Source organism: Aquila chrysaetos, chromosome 3, assembly GCF_900496995.4.
Source record: "Aquila chrysaetos chrysaetos chromosome 3, bAquChr1.4, whole genome shotgun sequence".
NCBI classification, from domain to species: domain Eukaryota; kingdom Metazoa; phylum Chordata; class Aves; order Accipitriformes; family Accipitridae; genus Aquila; species Aquila chrysaetos.
In genome coordinates, this window is record NC_044006.1 from 58860 (window position 1) to 79013 (window position 20154).

The 20154-nt window shown below is 39.5% G+C and overlaps 1 protein-coding gene and 1 long non-coding RNA gene across 8 annotated transcripts in view; one reads left to right on the forward strand and one right to left on the reverse strand.

The window, feature by feature from the left end:
* Positions 1-20154, reverse strand: part of LOC115339318 — an 82547-nt gene that overhangs the window by 48201 nt on the left and 14192 nt on the right. For 2 of the 4 annotated variants that reach the window (XR_003922679.1, XR_005932121.1), the window contains exon 2: positions 3651-3800. The exons of the other annotated variants lie outside the window; for them this stretch is intronic. This is a non-coding gene — a long non-coding RNA (uncharacterized LOC115339318). The remainder of the gene's footprint in view (positions 1-3650; positions 3801-20154) is intronic. 4 annotated transcript variants of the gene reach the window in all.
* Positions 187-20127, forward strand: LOC115339313 (protein-glutamine gamma-glutamyltransferase 6-like). 4 transcript variants are annotated; one of them, XM_030009064.2, is made up of 13 exons: positions 187-709; positions 3455-3628; positions 4470-4709; positions 5225-5343; positions 6539-6643; positions 7926-8103; positions 8951-9086; positions 10128-10231; positions 12125-12367; positions 13046-13393; positions 14385-14542; positions 16264-16397; positions 17620-20127. In XM_030009064.2, the coding sequence occupies exons 1-13, from the start codon at positions 703-705 to the stop codon at positions 17768-17770; spliced, it is 2097 nt and encodes a 698-aa protein (XP_029864924.1). In that variant the 5' UTR covers positions 187-702; the 3' UTR covers positions 17771-20127. The 4 variants fall into 4 exon arrangements, with proteins under 4 accessions (XP_029864924.1, XP_029864925.1, XP_029864921.1 ...); XM_030009061.2 differs by having other exon boundaries at positions 188-709; positions 6539-6667; XM_030009062.2 differs by having other exon boundaries at positions 459-709; positions 6539-6667; positions 13049-13393.

Below are 20154 nucleotides of genomic sequence, written 5' to 3' on the forward strand. Positions count from 1 at the left end.
AGATAAGAAATGCGTATTATAGGTAATCTTGTCAGTAGCAGATAATGAGGTCACAACTCTGTATGCTTCCAAGAAAGAATGAATTATATACAGTCATGTGAAAGATTTTCAGGCAGACCTGCCTTAAAAAAAAAAAAAAGTGGTTTATGCTATGCAAAGTCATGATGAGTGGCAGTAACACTAATATATTACAAATCTACTTAGTTCACTCCATGTTCCATACATCCATGTTGTACGATATGTATATTTGTCTATACCTGCCCTCTGTACATACAATCTCCAAAAACCTAAACTGACACAAACCAAACCATCCAAAATTAAGTTTCTTCTGTCTACTTAAGACTGTATTTCCTTCATTAGATCCAGTTTGGGATGTTTTCCTCTCTTAGTAGTTAAGACACCAGGATACTGTTTATCATCTTTCCTCTGCCATTCACCAGTTTTAAATAAGCATAATTAGATTCAAGATTGTGCAATTAAAGCAGTCATAAGTAGATGCTCACGTAGGGCATTACTACAAAAGCAGTAACTAGCAACCACAGGTCACACCCAGCTTGTATAAACTCTAGCTTACGCAGTGAACTCAAGAGGACGAAGCCTTTTGTTACTCATGCTGGTGGAAGAGGATTCAGAATGTTCTTGCACACTTTTGTATCCGTAACCTGAACGACGCACAAGTGTGGAAAAGAAGAAAGAAACCTTATGGCGGGTAAGTTAAAAACAGCCTGATTGCTCCAGACATCACTCTTCCAATACAGATGAGTGACATTTGCTGAGGAAACAGGATAAATTACATGTAGTTGTTCTCTTGGCAATTTAGCCCTTTTTAGGTTAAATGCATTTACGGGTTATTCTACTAGCACTGATTTTCTTTTTCTTAATATCATGGGTCTTGAATACATTCTTTTTTCCTGTAACACAGAAAAATACAGTAAGAAAATATTTTTCTATCATATCCATTAACTAATCTACATAGTGCTTTTGCAGCCACCTAATCAACACCGTGGGCTAGTGATTTGGGCATCAAACTGTCACACAGAAGTCCCAGGCTCTAATCCCTCTCTGATATCGAATTGATGTCTGGCCTCAGACAGGTCACTTGATGGCCTCCCGACTCCCATGTTCAACTCCTCACAGAGTGGCTATGTTAGCCTGTGTGCTGCTTGGGATTTTTTTCTGTTGTAGCTTCAGCTCCCTGTCAGAGGCAGCAAGAACCCTGTGTGCATACTGATCAGCATTTTCAGCAGTGATCACCAATTCTGCAGACTTTTGCTTATGAGCATGCTCCCAATGTCTATCCATTAGAGGATAAATGCTTACCCAAACAAATTTTTAGAAGTTTGTCCAATTGTATATTGACAGGATTATTGAAAATACATTTTTCCAACAGAGAGATACTGAAAGCAGAAAAAGAAATTGTAAGATTTAAATTGAAACTGTGAAGATCAAAACAAGGAGAAGTTTGAAGTACACATGGACGAAAGACTGGTATCAGGCTTTATTGTGCTCTTGCCCCATATATGAACCATTTTTTGCCAATCTCCTGCACATATTCACTAGAAATGCCTGTGTAACTGTGGACTTTGCAAGGCAAACTAAACTATTAATGCAGGAAATTCTTAGAGCTAACCAATGCTAGCTACTGCCTTCTTTATCTTTCCCACTTCTCCAGGTGTCCCCTCTTACTCTGTTGTACATCTTGTCTTTTCCTGTGACATTCCACTCTGAAACTCTCAGCAGCACTGTTTAGGCCCTTAAATGTCAGAGTCCCACTAGTACCAAACCCATGGCTCAGTTGCTATTAAATCCTATATGTGCTACATTTTTATTTGCAGACATAAAAAATGCTCTTAGTTATCTGCGTCACTGCACAACTAATGACGCGCATGCTCCCCACCCCAAATAGCCTGGACATTTAACTTGCACAGTTCGGAATACACAGTAGTAGCATATACATGGGTGAAGTGTTGCAAGGCTAACTTCTTTTCAAACTCTGAGCCCACGTGCCCTTCAGAAACACATTCTAATTCACTCTTAAAGTAGAGGACTTGATGTTAGGAATGCTGTTTTCTGTAGGTCCTTTTTAATTAAACATATTTAAGTCAGGAAAATAAAGTGATGATGCAAGTGAGAAGCTTTCTAGACATTTTACATCACGTGATTCAAATATCACACTCCTATCAATGGAATTTTTTTTCTCCAGGTGACACACCTGAAACAAGACCTTTCACTTAACTGAAAATACTCAAACATGTTTATGCTCACAGACTACAGGAAAGCAACTTGTTCCAGGCCCTTACCACAGACTTAGAACTGCATATGCACGTTCATGTTTCTTCCAAAAAGCTGAAAAATGAGTATAATTATGACTACATGAAGACTTCACAGAATAAAATTCTGTGCTGCAAACACAGCAGAAAACTCAAATCCCACCCTATTTCTATAGTAGAACCCTATGGATTACCTCAGGTATGAACCTCATTCCAAGTGATTCAAGGTGGTCCTAAACCAAGTCCTGTATCTTAGTTCAGTGAAATGATGGAAGTGTTGCTCACAGCACCATTAGTCTGCAAAGGGTTAACATGCTGTAGTCCTGGCAGGAAATTTTCTTCAAGTGAAATTCCTGTGGAATATCATACTGGAGAAGAGCACTTCTCCAACACGTGTTCATAGAGGGATCTGTATTTTTTCTACTTTGTTTTTGTTTGTTGGTTGTTTTTTTGTTGTTAACTGATTGAGGAACAAGAAAGGTTGAAAGCTTTTGTAATCTGTGCTTCAGTGTCCCTTTTTCAATAGTGGGCAACCTATCATGATACAATAGAGCAACCCATAGCACTGCCTCAAGATATGCCACTCCTAATCCTACCATCTGTCCTTTGCGGGTTATCTTTTTGCAACAGAATGTGAAATAACACCCAGCTTCAAGCAACAAGACTAAATGAACTGAAATACAAGATATGTGAGAAGATAATGTGCAAGTTTGACAATGAAGATACTACCCTTCTATTCATCATCTGTCATACGGTGTTTCCAGGATCAGACATGCACTTGCTCATGAGAGTTTTAATACTTCTTTCCGTACATCTGTAAAGCATTCTGGGAACTAGGGATCCCCACAGAAAAAGAGCAGGGACATGGTGGAATAGAACAGTCTCTTCAAACTTTAACAAAGTCTTATCTAAATACAATATTTTTTTTTAATCAAAGATGAATTCTCTGAATGGGTGTTTTTTCTGTCTCTGAGAGATGCCGGCAGAAAAGATATTTTAGCTGTTCCTCTAAGTTGTTGTTTATTTTGCAATTTTTAATAACAACAGTGGATTTTTCTGTTTTCCTAGAGCATATATCTCCAGCTATATATAAATAGAATAAAACTATTACATTAGACAAGCTGAAAAGATGTACAAGTTTGAGGAAATAATGTTTTTAATTAACTTGCCTTGTGTCTTTCTAGCCCTGAAAATAGCAAATGTCAACTGGCAATCTGAACTGAATAAAGCTGCACACCACACCTCTGATTACAGCAGCACAGAAGCAATCTTGAGGAGAGGACAGCCCTTCACCATCACTCTGCACCTCCAAACAATGGTGCAATCTGGGGACAACTTCACATTTATTGCAAGCACAGGTAATTTCCCCATGGCACTCACCTCATATCCAAGTCACTCCAGCTCCACTCACATCCAGTGCCTTAGAGCTCTATGTGGTCCATTCCTGAATCATTAAGCTTTGTCCTGTATCATTCAGGATTCATTGTCCTTTTAGGCTTAGAAGCTCCCATTTTAAAGTTCAATCTGTACCTTAAGACAATAGACAGTTAAGGTAATAATTAATGGAAAGGTAGGGGCCATCCTCATTCTAAAAACAAGCCTGTATCTTTGCTCCTAAGGACCTACCTGGAATACTGCAAGTTGTCTTCATTCTGTGGTCCCTGAAAATTTTGCAACTCTACCTCTCACAGACCATCATCCCCCATTTGTCTCCTCTCCTGACTCTACTTCACCCGTTTAAACTCCCCTTTATTAACTTAATGTGTTCCCTATTACTAGAACAGTCTACGTGACCCCATTCATAAGACTCCTTTCTCTATCTTCCCAAATGGCTTCTCAAAAAAATTCTCCAGGCAGCTACTAACTCTTAATGCAGCGTGTATTAAAATGTGTGGCCCATCCTGCCTACATATTTTTTAACTGTCCGGTTTTCAGGACAACAGGTTTGTATCCTCACTTGTCTAGAATGATTATGGATGGACTCACCTTTACTGGCTTGTGCACATAACACAGAGCGCTGCATAGTACGATTCTATGGATTGGAGCGCAGCTAGTTTACATTGAATAAGCATTTGATCTGATAAGCCACAATCTTTCAATGTAGTCATTAAAAAAAATATGAAATTGAGACCATCACTGACCCCAAGTTTGTCACCCACAGCTGTCATTCAGAATTGCTGTCCCTGTTCCCTCTGGCAGGACCATCACCAGCAGAATCACAGAGGACCAAGGCTGTATTTAACCTCTCTGAGGAGGGTGCCAGTGGCTGGAGTGCAACCCAAGAGCCCAGTGAGCCCGGCTGCATGAACTTCACAATATTCAGCCCAGCCAATGCTGTCATTGGACGATACAAGCTTAAACTCCAGATTGTTTCTGGGAACAAGGTCTCTTCAACACTCCTGGGCCAGTTTGTACTACTCTTCAATCCCTGGTGTCCAAGTATGTTTTGATGTATCATGTTCTTCAAATAACTCATTGTCTCAGTCAGGAAATCTGGGTGCCACAGTAAAGCATGTACCTGGCAGTCACAGCCACAGAAAGATTTTTTTTTTGCTCAACATCAAGGATCAGGTTTTTGCCCCTCCAGTGCTGCAATGCATCAAAGATCCAGCCTCTTGCTTGTAGAATACAAAATCAGAGGCAGGAAATATTCCAAATACTCATTCTATCATTTTTTTCCCTCTGATACTTGTGTTCAGTTGTAAACCAAGCGATAGCTACCAGTAAGACACATACTGAGATTACTGAAGGGACAGGAGCATAGTCCGTTCCCCTGAAAGGAACTTCATGCTTATTTTATTCACTCTCTAAATGATTACAGAGTTATAGCAGGGAGTCCTAACCCTGAATGCACAGGCAGCCTGACCTGTTCCCTAGAACTCCCCTTGAAGTGAGATTTTCAGTTACAGCAAAACAACTTTCCTTTCAGCCAGCATCTCTCATTCTGCTTCTAGATGATGATGTCTATATGGCTAATGAAAAGGAGCGACAGGAGTATGTCCTGAACGATAGTGGAATCATATTTCAGGGACTGGAAAAATATATTCAACAAGAAGCTTGGAACTATGGACAGGTAAACAGCATCACCTATTTCAGAACTTTGAAAGTAAGAACAGTGGGTAAATAGGCTCTTGAGGAGAGAGTATCATTATCTCATAGTATAAGAGTTCAATATTCCTCTCTCACTTATGATTTTCTTGCAGGCATATGTCTCACTTATCAATACATTACAGCAGGACCAGGATCATTTCCCCAGTCTGGCAAGTGCTAATACAGAAATAAAAGGAACAAAGCACAATTTTAGTTTTCTTTTGTCTATTACACAAACTGGCAAAATTCTACTTGTTTCTTGACCCTTGTAAAGGGCAAAGGAAGCCATTCCAGTATTAAACGCTAGGTATTGCGAGGCTAGTACATCTAAATGTTTACACAATTGGTTCAGTAACACAGCAGAAGACACTACAAGGATATTCCACATCTACTCAACTGAAACAACTCAAGTTGGAATTTTTGAAGATCAGTTTGGCCTTCTAAGCATAACTGCTACAAATACAGTCCTAACTACAGCCCATTGGTAGTCACATAGCCATCCTGCAACTTGTTGGGCCAGTCAAAACCTTTCCTGACCACTTCATGCCTTACGACTACACCAGCAGTTGCACAGACAGCATTTCTATTAATCCTGATCACTGTGGCTACTTTTACACTAGTAAATGAAATAAAGCAGATCTGCTTTCTGTCTCAGAGGTCAAGTGACATCCTTGCCTGACAACATCCATACAGCACAGCACTTCAGCATTCTCTGGGCCGTGCACAGTGTCTCTGTGAACGTAATCCACAATAATTATTTTTGTGGGTTTCTTTCAGTTCAGATCATATCATATAAGGTGAAGGCAGGCCATCAGAGTGAAGCTTTCATAACAGAAGGGTACCTGTGGGGACATGACAGGATGTGGGAGGGTGCAAAGCCTGCAAAGCCAGACCTGGAGTGGTCTTGTTCATTCCACCAGGCCACGTAATGTCTTTGTGAATGCTAGGAGTTATGGCCCCAAGCCATGCTCATTAGCATGCTGTCTTTAAAATACTGTGGAGGGTCAGCAGTCTAGTGCCTACACTTTCGTCTTGACCCTATTTTCTTTAACAGTACAGAAAATACTTATATTACCAACATGATCCTGTTGTGCTAGGAGAAGAAAAATAGGTGGGGAGTTTATCCTTGGGTTTATTTATGAAATTAGCCTTTAATATATTGCTTGTTTTGATTTCAGTTTGAAGAGGATATCCTTGATATCTCTCTGGCTATACTGGATCGAAGCCTGAACCACCGCCAAGATCCAGCTGCTGATGTATCCAACAGAAACAATCCTATCTATGTGAGCAGGGTTATCAGTGCTATGGTAAAGTGACCAATTAGTTACAGCTGTACAATGCACCTACTAACAAAACCCCCAATACATTATTGTGAATGCCTCCATGTTTTATAGGAGTAACTAACTCTTCTGCAAAGAATACCTACAGAAGAGGTAAAATGGAGATTTTTTTCTCAAGGAACAACACCCCAAAAGTTTAATTTACCTTCTTCCCAAAAGTTTGCTCATAACTGAAGGAATGTTTCCAAGAACTTTTGGGGAACGTTGAATCTCAGATTTATTTTCCTAACAGATTTTGAGTTCATTACATCTTTTCACTAATTTGGAAAGCCTGTGTCATTCTCAAATAATTTGCTAAGTTTTTCAAACACCAAGAGAAGCATGAAATATTTTGGAAAACCCGTGTTGCTACGGCTGCATTTAATGCGTGTATTTAGTATTCTTCACTTAAGGGGCATTCGTTCATTAAGCCCTGTATGCATTTCCTTCAACAAACAGTTACATCTTCTCAACAACCCCCCATCCTCACAAACATATAAATGCACAACTAGGCAACTGAAAAGTTTTGCATTTTATAAATAATACATGCCTTGCAACATTCCTTATCTGAGAGTCCTCCTTTATAGCTGTGATCCATTTCACCTGTTTAGACAGCACTCACTTTAGGCAGTTTCAGCTTCAACATGAAGTAACTCTACTTAGATGTACAAAATTACTAAAAGTACTAATACTTAAGAAAAAAAATAATTAAAAAAAAAACCTTACTATTTTCTGTACAACCATACACAACTTTTAAACAGGTCTTTAAAATGGATGTGCCCAAATATATGCAAGCACATCTAACAAGTCTGAGCAAGCTATATGTACTATATGGACATTTGCAACAAATGTACATTCAGAGAAAATCTGTACTTCTTGATGCTTCCATATAAATCACTTGAGAACGTGAACCAATACTGAATACACAGTATAACAGTATAATGACATACAAGGAGGTGAAATTAATCAATGAAACAGAGAAAATTTAAATAGGCTGGCAGTCAGTGCACTTGGGCATGCTTGTACTGAAAAACAAGGCAGTTTTGAATCACCAGACTCTACAAGCTGATCTGGGTTTGATCCAATTGTTGCACTTGAGCAGACAAAATTCTATCTAAGATTCAAATACTATTTCCCACCACTTAGCCAATAAGAACAGTGGTACAAACAGGGTCATTTCTGCCTATTTACCTCTCTCCCTTTTTCTGTAAATATTTTAATTCTCTCATGAGAAGGACTCTTTCAGGTTAACAGCAACGATGAAAAAGGAGTAGTGGAAGGGAAGTGGAATGGAAAGTACTGCTCAGGAACCAACCCCCTGCAGTGGAGTGGAAGCGTGACCATCCTTCGAAAGTGGTACAGGGGGAGATACAAACCTGTCCGGTATGGCCAGTGCTGGGTCTTTGCAGGAGTAATGTGCACAGGTATACATGAAGGGATGAAGAATGCTATCAGAAAGGAAGTTTACTAGAATTTCTGCAGTTTTAACTTTGTGATGTTATTGTTGAAGCTGTTTCAGCTTTGACAGAGAGAGTGAAGAACCTATGCTCTCCATGCATGAAGGGTTATTTTCTTCTATTTTAAACAGACATAGGTTGTAATATGGCACCCCAGTTTTGTGAGTCATCAAACAAAATGCAAAGTGGTTTGCCAGGCTGGGCTGGTGAAAAGAGCAAGGTTTCCTGTTTCAAAGCTAGGATGCAGAGAAAACCAGTGGTCTTTTAAGTCTGTCTCCTCACAATGCCAGTTTTCTACTGTTGTATTTTATCTACTGGTGACACAAAACCAAATCATAATTCTGAGGACCTGTAAAGGGAGCTGCAAGTCGGGAAAAGCATTTTATACTAGCAGTTTCCGTTCACAGCTGCTCTGAGAGACAAAAGTCACTTTGGGGAAAATACAAAGGAAAACTAATGCAATCGAGAGGTACATCTCAGAGAGGAAGAGGAAAAAGAAGCAGGTAACAGAAACAAATACAGGGATAAAATGGGAGAGAGAACAGGATGAAGAATGAAAGATTAAAATAAATGGGTGAATCTAACTCTTCTTAAAAAGAACATGGCAGCTAAGAACATCATGTGAGTGGAACTGTCTTCTAAGCAGTTGTGCACCATGACTGTGACTTGCATCATATCTGAGAGAGAAGTTTCTGAGGGTTTGTTTCCCTACTGGAAACATACGCACTAGACTGCTTTGCCAAGAAAACGAAAAATATTTCCTAAATGTCTGCAAAATAGGCTTACAGCACTTTCATGGTATTCTATATTGCAGTTCTGAGATCCTTGGGAATACCTACTCGCGTTATTACAAACTTCAACTCTGCCCATGACAGGAATATAAATCTGAGTATTGATAAGTACGTTGACATTTCTGGAAAGACCCTGCACTTGACTGAAGACAGTGTGTGGTAAATATAATTTTTTTCTTAATATTTCTTCCATTATATTCTCCTCTAATTAAAAGATCTAGAATCATGCTCCTGAAAAACCACCCCAACCTCATGCTCCCAGTGACATAAAACCCCATACCAAAGAATCAACAGAGTGTTCAGAAATGCAATATGTAGTCAGTTTCATCGTTCTGAAGAATTAACAGAGGAGATACTTTGCACCATTGCTATCCAATATATAATTTGAAACTGTAACTGCTAATTTTGTCTCTCCTGTATGAAAGTTTAAATTTTTCCAAAAGAAGTTGAAGAGTGATTAACCTCTTGCTCAAAAATGGTATCAGCTTGTCCCTCAATTCCTAGAGCAGAGCACTCTCAGAAGCCCGTAAGTTTTAGACCCAGCTCCTGTGCTACATGCTGTCTCAGTCTTTCATGATTACCATTATACATCCCTTGCACAATACTGAGAGGTTACTAAAGTAAAGGTAATACGTTTAATGCAGCTGAGAATAATTCCATCACATCCCTTAGGAAGAACATGCTGTTTCTTTCACCTCAGAGAAGCTGTTAAAAATCATGCTTTTGACAAAAAAATGCACAGAAACTATCACACTGCACATGTGTGTTGTACTGCATGATCAGTGTTTCAGTCACCAAGCACCCTATACCATGTGGACTGAATGGGACATGGGTGACATTAAGTAGAAAGCAACTGTGAATTAAATACCAGCAGATACCAATGTGCGCAGGAGACCTTTGGCTGTACAGTATGTTGCTCTGGAATGTCCAGAATTGAATACTTGACTCTGCAATTAATTATTTTCCTTTTAACATTTTTTTTCATAACATCCCAACATTCCTCAGTGATCTGAACACAAAAAGCTGGTAAAGAAGGGGAAAGAGGTACTCAAGAAAGGAGTCAGCAGCTGGTCTCTCCACAGAGAAGTTTTCATTCACTGGACTAGGGTTATTTCTTGCTTTGCACCAGAAATGTATCAAATCTTTCAATATAGAACTAATTGTATGAATCAGTGATTCCCTATTCTACCTCCCTTACAGGAATTTCCATGTCTGGAATGAAAGCTGGTTCATTAGAAGAGATCTTGGCTCTTTTTATGATGGATGGCAGGTTCTGGATGCAACACCCCAGGAAAGAAGCAAAGGTAACACTGCTGTAAATATAAAAAGCTGTAGATACTGTTACTCCTAAAGATTGCTACTGAAATTTCAGGACAACTCTCTTCTATCTACTCCCTGTAGATGTAGCATTAACTCGGGTGCACAAGAAGAGCAATACCCACATCAATCTCCAGTAGATTGCTTTTCCGTCAGCCTCTGGATTGCCTACCAGCATGCAAATTCTTACTTTTTTTGATCCTCTGCCTCCACAAAAGCCAGCACATCTTAAGTTCACTTATCTCACCCTTGCTTGTCTTAGCTCCTAATATTACACAGATTCATAAAATGACATAGAATAGCTAAGGTTGGAAGGGACCTTTAGAGTTCGTTTACTCCAACCCCCTGCTCAGCACAGGGCCAATTAAAACAGGTTTCTCAGGACCACGTCTAGTTGGGTTTTGAGTATTTCATAGGATGGAGACTCCACAAGCTCTCTGGGCAAACTGTTGCAGAGTTGACCACCCTCATAGAAAAAGTTTTTTTATTACGTTTAAATGGAATTTTCTGTGTTTCAATTTGTGCCCACTGCCACTTGTCCTTTCACTGGTTACCACTGAGGAGAGTCTGATTCTGTCCTCTTTACACCCTCCCATCAGGTATTTATACACACTGACAAGATTCTCCCACGCCTTCCCGCCTCCAGGTTGAACATTCCCAGTTCTCATCCCTTAATCCCTTTTTGTGGCCCTTTGCAGGACTTGCTCCCATACACCCACATCTTTGTTGTACAAGGAGCCCAGAACTGGACACAGCATTCCAGATGTGGTCTCACCAGTGCTGAGTAGAAGGAAAGGATCACGTCCCTTGATCTGCTGGCAATGGTCTTCCTGATGCAGCCCTGGATGTTGCTTGCTGCAAGGTCACATTGCTGGCGTTAGACACATTTGCTGGCTTGCATTGGACAGATTTAGCAGCAAAACAAATTAAACCCCCTTTTAGTAAGATGCTAAGTAAAGATTTTGGATCTTATAGTCAGAGGGTTGAACCAAATAGTTTACCACAGAAAATAAAATATGCCCCATGACTCTACCCTATGTTTTACAGGACACACTGGAATGAGTAGGAAGATATTTCATATGATGTCCTCATGGCATGCAAAAACATGCCATTTATGGACAAAGCTACATGAAAGAAGCCCCAAACTGTTCTCCGGTTCTGAAACCACGTGACATAGAACAGCTTTTGTTTACAGCACTGAACTCCCCCTCCCAGACCAAAATAATAGCACAGCCTGCTGGGAACAAACCCTGGTCTGTCCAATTCCCTGAATTCTTCACAGCCACTGTCTGAAAGATTGCTCACTGACAAGGGGGGAAACCACACTAAGAAGCTTGCTAACAAGTAAACAGTGTGGATGACCAATGGCCAGCACTTGGGTTCACACTTTGGCTCTGGTGTTATTTATTAATACAGACACAATTTCATTGATCTAGTTTGATGACCTCCATCAAAAAATTCATTTATTTGGCCATTTTAAACCCATCAAACTCCAGATAAACTGCTTCTCATTCCCCACTGCTAAGTTCACCAAATTTAGCTTTGGCTCCCATCCTCTCCTCTCCTTTCACTAGACAGCTTAGCATACAGCCTTGCAAGCTTTGGAGGGTTAGAACACTTCACATAGCACACATCATAAGAAGTGTTAGTTCTCTCTATACCTTATTGGCTTTACAACCTCCTCCATGCTCCTACCTTTTGATAGAAAATGCATGTGGAACCTCTGGACATGCTGTTACCATAATGCACAGATGTAGAAACAATGCACTTTATCCAAACATGTCTTTGGAGTGACCACCTCTCCCTCTTGCTGTCAGCATAAGGACTTGACATTCTTTCGCAATAGGCAGTCATTTAACTTTTCCCTCTCTCTAATATAGGCATATATCAGTGTGGTCCTGCCTCCACCAGAGCCATTAAGGAAGGGCATGTGAACCTGGATTATGACAGCTCATTTCTGTTTGCAGCAGTGAATGCTGACTATGTTACTTGGATTCACTATAGCAACAAAAGAAAAGAGAGAATTTATTCTGATACTAGGAAGATTGGAAAATTTATCAGCACCAAAGCAGTGGGCACTAACTCCCGTGTGGATATCACTGCTAATTACAAATATCCAGAAGGTAAACTCTTTATTATAGTTGTCTTGCCACTGATGGTCAGAAGGGAAAGGAATTTAGGCCTTTGTTGGATTGAGCACTGACTTAATTTCTTTACTTCTTCTGGAGCAAAGTAATTGTGAATTTTCAAAGTATTAGGGCTCATTGTCAGCTGATAGTGATTCAATATGGCCTTTGTGGTGGCCCTTGATGAAATACTAATATATTCAATACAAAGTCAAAGCTACTTCTGTAAGACATTCTGTCCCAGCTGTTCTGATCAGCTGGTAAGAATATTTCTGTTATGACATGCAGCAATAGCCATTCTGGAGAGTTGTTTGGGGAGAGTTTCTGCAAAAGGATTTGTTCACCCTTCTTAATTTCAGAGGAGATGGCAATTGCCCCAGCTTATGCAGACCTGAGCTCTCCCAGGAGTTATCTTTCTACTGCTCACAGCTTCTAAGAGGTGCCCATGAACAGCCAGCTAAAGCTGACAGGCAGGTTTTACTTTCCAGCCTTCAAGGCCATGTATATTCATTTGCTTTTGTGTGAAAAATAGCATTTAGGTTAGACCACACTTTCTCCTCTTGTGTATCTTTGCCCTCCTCAGCTTTCCTAAACTGTATTTTACTGAGAGCAATTATGGCTCCATTGCACTATATTCAGCATGCATGACATCTCTGACCATGTTATCTTTCAAAGCAGGATCCTTGAAAGAAAGACAGGTGTATAAAAAAGCACTGAAGCTGCTTGCTGTGAGAAGCACTTGGAAAAGAACTAAAATTACAAGACGTAGAAGACGATCTTCAGTAGCATGGAGACAAAATATGACACAGCCTGCACAAAAACCCAGTATCTCAGGGAAGCTGATCCTTGATGCATCTCCTGTAATTGGCCAGGATATCCTCCTTACCTTGGCACTCAGGAACTTGACCTCAGATTTCAATAACATAAAGGTTAAACTGAGAGCTTCAGCCATTCTCTACACGAGAAAACCAAAGGCAGAGATTTTGCAGTTGTCTAGGTCTGTTAAACTTGGATCTGAAGAAGGTAATTTAAATCTTTTTACAGCTAAGGACAAGATGTAGCTTTGCTTTGTAGCCAAATCACATAGAAATAATGAAATTGCATGACCTGCAAAGGGTTCGTGGTTAAGGCTATTCAGGGGAAGAGAAACATATATATTTGCCCTGTCTTAAGCATTTGCTTTTGGGCACTGTCAGAAAGGATACTGAGCTGGGTGACCTTTTGTCTGACCCAGCACAGGCACTATTAGTTCTCCATTATGACCTTTTTTGCTAAGAGAGAACAACTAAGACATGCACCGGAGACTACTCAGCTACCAGCTCCCCGTAAGCAAAGCATAAAGACAGATTAAAGGGGGAAACGTAAGCCTACATCTTTTACAGCAGTAGGACAGTAACTACAGACTGCAGTAAGTGCTACACTACCTGCAGGTAGTGGCCTTTGCCCTGCTTTTATAGGGACAGTAGTGAAAAATGAGACATGAAGCACAGATGAATATAACTACCTTCTCAAGCTAATACACAACACATTATAACTGTTTCCACTGTTCCAACAGTAGATGAACATTTTTTCTCAATGTACAGAGATCCATTGCCTTCCTCACTGGCACAGAGACTCTGACTGTGCACCCTCTTTAAGGCAGAGGCTACAGCTGCATCAGCAAGGGCATTTAAAACAACCCACCTTTTCACTTCTGCCTTCTTTGCAAGGAAGGAGCATTAAATGCCCAGCTTCAGATAAACAAAAAAAACACCAGCAGAGATTGCCACATACATCCATCCTCAGAACTCTCCAGCTACTGAACTGTACCTGATCATTTAGTGTTTGATGTGATTGTAAGTAGAAGTCATCTATAAGCATCATACCTGTCTATCAGCTGTCAACACCCACAAATGGACAGACTCAGGGTGATAGCATCCTTGCTCCTTAAAATATAGATATATTACAGATAGCTGGCACTTAGACACAGAAAAAAAAGGAAGAGGAGGAAATTCTGTTTCTATTTCCATTCCAGTGAAAGAGATTTCATTCAAGATCTCCTATTCCCAGTACAAAAACTCTCTGGTGGATGACAGGAAGATCCTAGTGACTGCTGTGTGTGAAACCAAACAGGGAGCCTCGCTTCTAGTGGAGAAGGACATTGTACTTCAGGATCCTTTTCTCACCATCAAGGTAAAAGCTAGTCCCCTTCGTGTCCCTAGAGAGACACGTTGAGAAGAAGCAACTAGAATCCTTATTCCATCTACTCCTCATGGGAGGGAGTGCGGGAAGTGGAATCATGCCTGAGGGTGATTTGATCTTGTTGCTCTAGTAATGGGCCATATGACACAAGTGAAATGAAATACACTAAGGAAAAGCAAACCTTTCCAAAGCATAGCTGTGCTATGGTGTTCTTGCCAGTGCTTGTTGACATGGCACTGATAAAAGTTCTCAGTGTTAGGAGTGTTACAAGGTAAGATTATCTCCAGAGAGACAGACAGACAGACAAGAGAGAAACAGAGACAGACAGACAGAGAGATCTAGTCCATATCTAGGCCTCCACTTTTGTCAGGGAAGTCTGACCATTCTCTTCCAGTTTATTTAAGAAGCCTGATCTTTACCAAAGACATCTTCACTGACTAGCTGATAATACCTGGGGCTGTGAGGCTTGTTATTACTAATAATCAAAGAAGTTCTTTCACCTTATCAGGAAAAGTGGCACTTTTCACCTTCTGTAACATCTTCCCAAATGATTAATAATTAGAACTGGAGGCTTTTTTTCCCATTTAAGACTGACTTCTGACGAATGTTGTACAATGGGTAAAAAGCAATTCTTACTCTACAGGAAAGACCATGCACTATGTATGCCCAGGGACAGTCCTGGGTTTCTATGGCTCATCACATCCAAATAAACTAGCTTAACTTGTTTTGGACAGTTCAGCACATTCACATGCTGTATCAGACATGGGATCAAAAGCTATCTGCCTACTGTACTGTAAACAACATAGAGGGAGTATGATAATTCGCGGCCTTTCAGAGCCTCCAGACTACATTAGCTATCCCAAACCACTCTGCAGTAGCATACAGGAAAAACAAGGTTACACACAGGAATAAAAAGTCTGGGTTTTTGTAGGTCTGGCAATTTCTGAATACCAAGTTCTAGTGAGACTTTGTAAAAAGCCTTCTGTGCTGTATCATGCAAATAACAGAGTCAGCTTATATAGGGCTGGCACCTGAATTAAATTACTTCAATTCAGTGACTAAGTTTCAAGAAGGGTTTATGTTTCTGTTGATTGAAACTTCTGTATAAACATACATTCAAGAATACAGAAATGCAACTGGGGTGCTGGACTTCTCCATTATGTTAACTAATTCTACATCATCTACAAAGATAACTAGATGAGCCAATTCAGTCAGAATAAGGCAATGAATATATTTATTTGCTACTTAGCATTCTATTTTTTTTTCGCCTGAGGCGTCACAATTCACCTGTCTCACACCTCCAATGTTTTCTAATCCTAAACCTTTCATTTAGTCTAACTAAAGCTAATTTCACTTAAGCTGCCTACAGTAGTTAGCCAGATATGCCAAGTTAATACTTGTATTCTCATTCTGTTCTCATTCTGATAAGTATCATATACTGTGTTATACGTTAACACCATACACTGACCTAGTTAAAAAATTTGGCCTAAATGGTAGATTCTACAGTAGTTTGTTCTTTCTCAGCCGTACTGGGTGGCTGATTCAAGCTTGAACTCTGATGCGCAAAAATATATACATGTATTAATTCCTGGCTCCTTCCTGTCCAGGAGATCCTAAGAGTGTAAGTGGTTTGCAACGGGAATGAAAAGAGAAAACCAGGAGAAAGAAGTGAGACTAATGCCGTGGCTGAGCAGAATGTTCTCTCTTTGTAGGTCCTTGGTCCAACAGTGGTACACAAGGCTGTTGATGTGCAGGTGACATTTACCAACCCGCTGTCTGAAGTGGTGACAGGCTGTGTGCTGAGAGCCGAAGGTAGTGGCCTGATCAAAGACCAACTCAGAATCAAGTACGTAAATGCTATCTGGCTAATAACTCATTCACTTTGGTGGGAAATCTGGAATAGAATTGGGTTTTTTAAAAGGATTCTGTCAACCTCAGGACTTTTGTTTGCACCAACCTTGGGCAAAACACCATCATGTCAGTACTCTCCACATACTAGTAGGGAGTTTTTTACATCTCCTTTGCCAAGCTTTGAATTACAGAATGCTCAGAGAGCGGAGAGATGGCCTGCTTTTAATGACAGCATGTAACTCGGAGCGCTGTAGTTAGTGACTGAATTATACAAAGATTAAAAATTTAAAAATTTTGTGGTTTGCAAAAGAAAAACCAAACAATCCTTGAAGGATAAGAGAGAAAGTGACGGTATCTTTTTTCCTTCAGATATTAAATTACTAAAGAGCCAGGACATAAACTGTAATGAAATGTCTTAAAAATGTGTCCACTGATATCATACCAATAAGAAATTGTTCTCCCATCTCCTCCATGGTTACTATTTTTAAAACATTTTTTAAAGTGTTTGGGGGAGTGAGTGAGCACCAAGAAACTGAGAGAGGAAAACAAAAAAAGATAGCAAAAGATAGATAATGATTCAAATCACTAAGGCTTCATTTACACTGAATACAAAATTCAGGTCTAGATCCTGACCTTGAACCTTAATTTGCTGTACCAGCATCAGTATTGCTCAGCTTCAGTACCTCCTTAGAGCAGAGAGGCCCTTTTCCCCAACTCTCTCTGTTTTCTGGTGCTACTATCAGTCTCCTTGTGTTGGACAGCCAAGAGTAATTTCTAACTATGGACATAAAATCAACAGGTAATTACATTTACCACACCAAAATACAGCATGAGCATATCTAGAGTACTATAAATGTTGTGAGTGTTGAGGGTAATACATAGACTTGGATTTGAGCTCTTCTAAAGATAACCTTTCTGATCATTCCTCAGGTGCTCAATATGTTTTACTCTCATGATACAACCCCTAATTCTCTATCACAGGTTGAGAACTGCAACTATTCTACCACATCCATTACAGCTTGATTAGTTCTTCAAGGATAGTATTGTGGGGGCTGTGAACATGGAAGGTTATATCCACCTGTGCTAGGAGCATACAAACACAGCAGCCACTTACTCTGACTCTTCCTTTCTACACCGTCTTAGATTTGGGGACTCTGAGGAATACACAGCAAGAATTTTTCAGCTGCTTGAACTTAGAAATGTATTCTCTCTTTTAGTGTGGCAAGAATGGCCCCCATGGAGAGCTCAACAGTCCAATTTGAAATCATTCCCTACAAGAGTGGCACCAGGCAGCTTCAGGTGGACTTGGTTTGCATCCATTTTTCAGACATTAAGGGATTTGTGATGCTTGATGTGACTCCTGCTTAGTGATAGAACCTGTACATCAGTTCAGTTTTGTCTCTGTTTATGACGCTGGTGCAGTGTTCGTACATTATAATGACTAGGAGCACAGAAATGCAGACTACTCAGCCAAAGTAAAGTGATGTAATATGAACAGAAATGAATAAAAAGGTACTATACACTATGCTATAAAGACACTGTGACCTCTTTCATTCCCTAACCTGTTTTATGGGCCTTCATGAATAGAATTACTAGTGGAAATCATTATATAATTTAACTTTTAGGAGAGGCTTAAGTGTGATGGTTTTCAGTATTAGAGCCTGTAGCAATGATAGCAGCTAGATTTCCAAGGAATACCATTTAAAATCACTGGTTTTGTAAGCTTCATTGAATATAATTTCATTATATTCACTAAATGTAAGTTTTATTCAGTAATAGCCAAAGTACTATCCAAGTAGCTGACGTAATTCAATTCTAGAATTAAATTTATCATTTCATCTAATTACTAGAAGGAAAATGCAGCAATAAGATACGGCAGTGTTACAATAGAAGTCTCTTTTTATGACTGGAGAAAGAGAAGCTATTCAATAAACAATACTCTCTAATTCACAGTTTCCCTATTCAGATCATGATTTAATCATGTGATAAATTATAAATAATGAAACATTTGGCACTGAAATGGCTGGGAGTAACAGTACAAAAGCATCTAAAAGAAACATGTCCTTGACTAAGGAGTGGCAGACGTTAGAGCATCTGAAATAATAACAGGCTGGAATAGCTGTTCCTGAAAACAGGAATGAACCAGAACATCATTAGTAAATAGGGGATTTGTCATCTGGACTAAGACACATTTATTTACACACATAGCTCCTCACAGACGCACCACTGTCTCAAAATGTCCAGAGATCTTTCTGGATGAACTAAATGAATGAATGAAACTTCTCCAAAGATAAAAGGGTAAATCATTACCACAGCCAACCTGACTGAGACCAAAACACACTACATTTCTACCACTGAAACACTATATATAGTTAAGCACTATGCAAATTTTCATGTATACACATCTCTCAAATTCACCTCCTCATACAGCCTCTATTATCACTTACTTTAATTGGGTCTGCCAGGAAAAAAACAGAAAAGCATTTGGCTGTTAAGTGGGGGGGAAAAAAAGGTATTTATCAAGGAAAACATACTGTAAGAGATGTCTTATAGCCCCTATACTATGGGTTCAACCCCAAATCTTGTTCAACTGGCTACATCTCTACCATCACCCTCTCCCAAAGAAGCTTCTGGATAATAAATTTGGCATTTTAATGTAAAATTTTATTTGAATCAATTGACCTTTTAACAGCAGCTTCCATGAAATTTCTGGTTGGATAACACCGCATTCAGGTATGACAAACCCACAGAGGCAGGAATACACAGAAATTCTCATGCAAGTCACAAAATATTTTGAGGAAATAGAGATGTCACAGCAAGTGTACTCAGAAGGAGTGAAGGTGCACAAATAAAATCTCCTCTCTTCCACGAGCATAATGTTTTATCCAAGTCTTAAACCTCCATTTGCTAAAGTCTCCTCCTATCAATCACATGTGCAAAAGTATCATTCCTAGTTTTATCTAAGATGATATAATCTTTAGAGATTTATTATTTATGTAGTTGCACAGATATACACAGCATTCTTTTAAAAGATGTGGTAAGAAAAAGTCTTTGCCCCAGTTTACTCTTTTTAATGAGCACTAAAAGGAAAATATAAAGAACTTTTATTTTTACAGGTGGTTAAATCTTTAGGACATGAGAAATGTTAAGAACTCATAGGAAAAGAAAACACTGAACTCAAGAAATCATTCTGTTTTCATGTGAACAAAATGCATTTGATTTCAGTGAGTCTCACAGAACATGATTGCAACTGGCCCCGTGTAATGGCGGAGCCACAAATGCCAGAATAGCTACCAACGCCTCAGAAAAAAGAAGGAAAAAAAAAGAAGAAGAAAAAAAAAGTTAATTTTAAAGAGAGTTTACAAGAGAGCAAAAACTGGTTCCTGTTCCCATCAGGCAGAAACACAGAAAAAAATGCAGCTGATTTAATGAATAAGTAAATTTCTCAACACTCTGCCACCTTAGATTCTCAGTTTTGCAAAGTAGCTCCAGAAACAGTTTCAGACAAAGCCAAAACTGATACCTGTACTGTTTTGTTTATAGAAATTACCTAAATACTTTCTATTACAACTTTTCTAACTTAAGCACAGCTAAAAGCTTTCGGGACTTATATGTAACTCTGAGGCTGCGTTTTAAATTCAAATGATGGACAAGATAAAGGTGTCAATTTGGAAGATTTATTGCAGGAAAAACTGAATGAGCTACCATACTGGTCCACAGCAAAGGACCCCAAACTGTACCCTCTTCATAAG

What these genes read in the sequence shown, in the direction of transcription:
- LOC115339313 (XM_030009061.2), top strand. An exon ending in ACCCCAGGAAAGAAGCAAAG is followed by an intron (nt 10,232 to 12,124) that starts GTAACACTGCTG and finishes TCTCTAATATAG; the next exon opens with GCATATATCAGTGTGGTCCT. An exon ending in AAAGACCAACTCAGAATCAA is followed by an intron (nt 16,398 to 17,619) that starts GTACGTAAATGC and finishes TCTCTCTTTTAG; the next exon opens with TGTGGCAAGAATGGCCCCCA.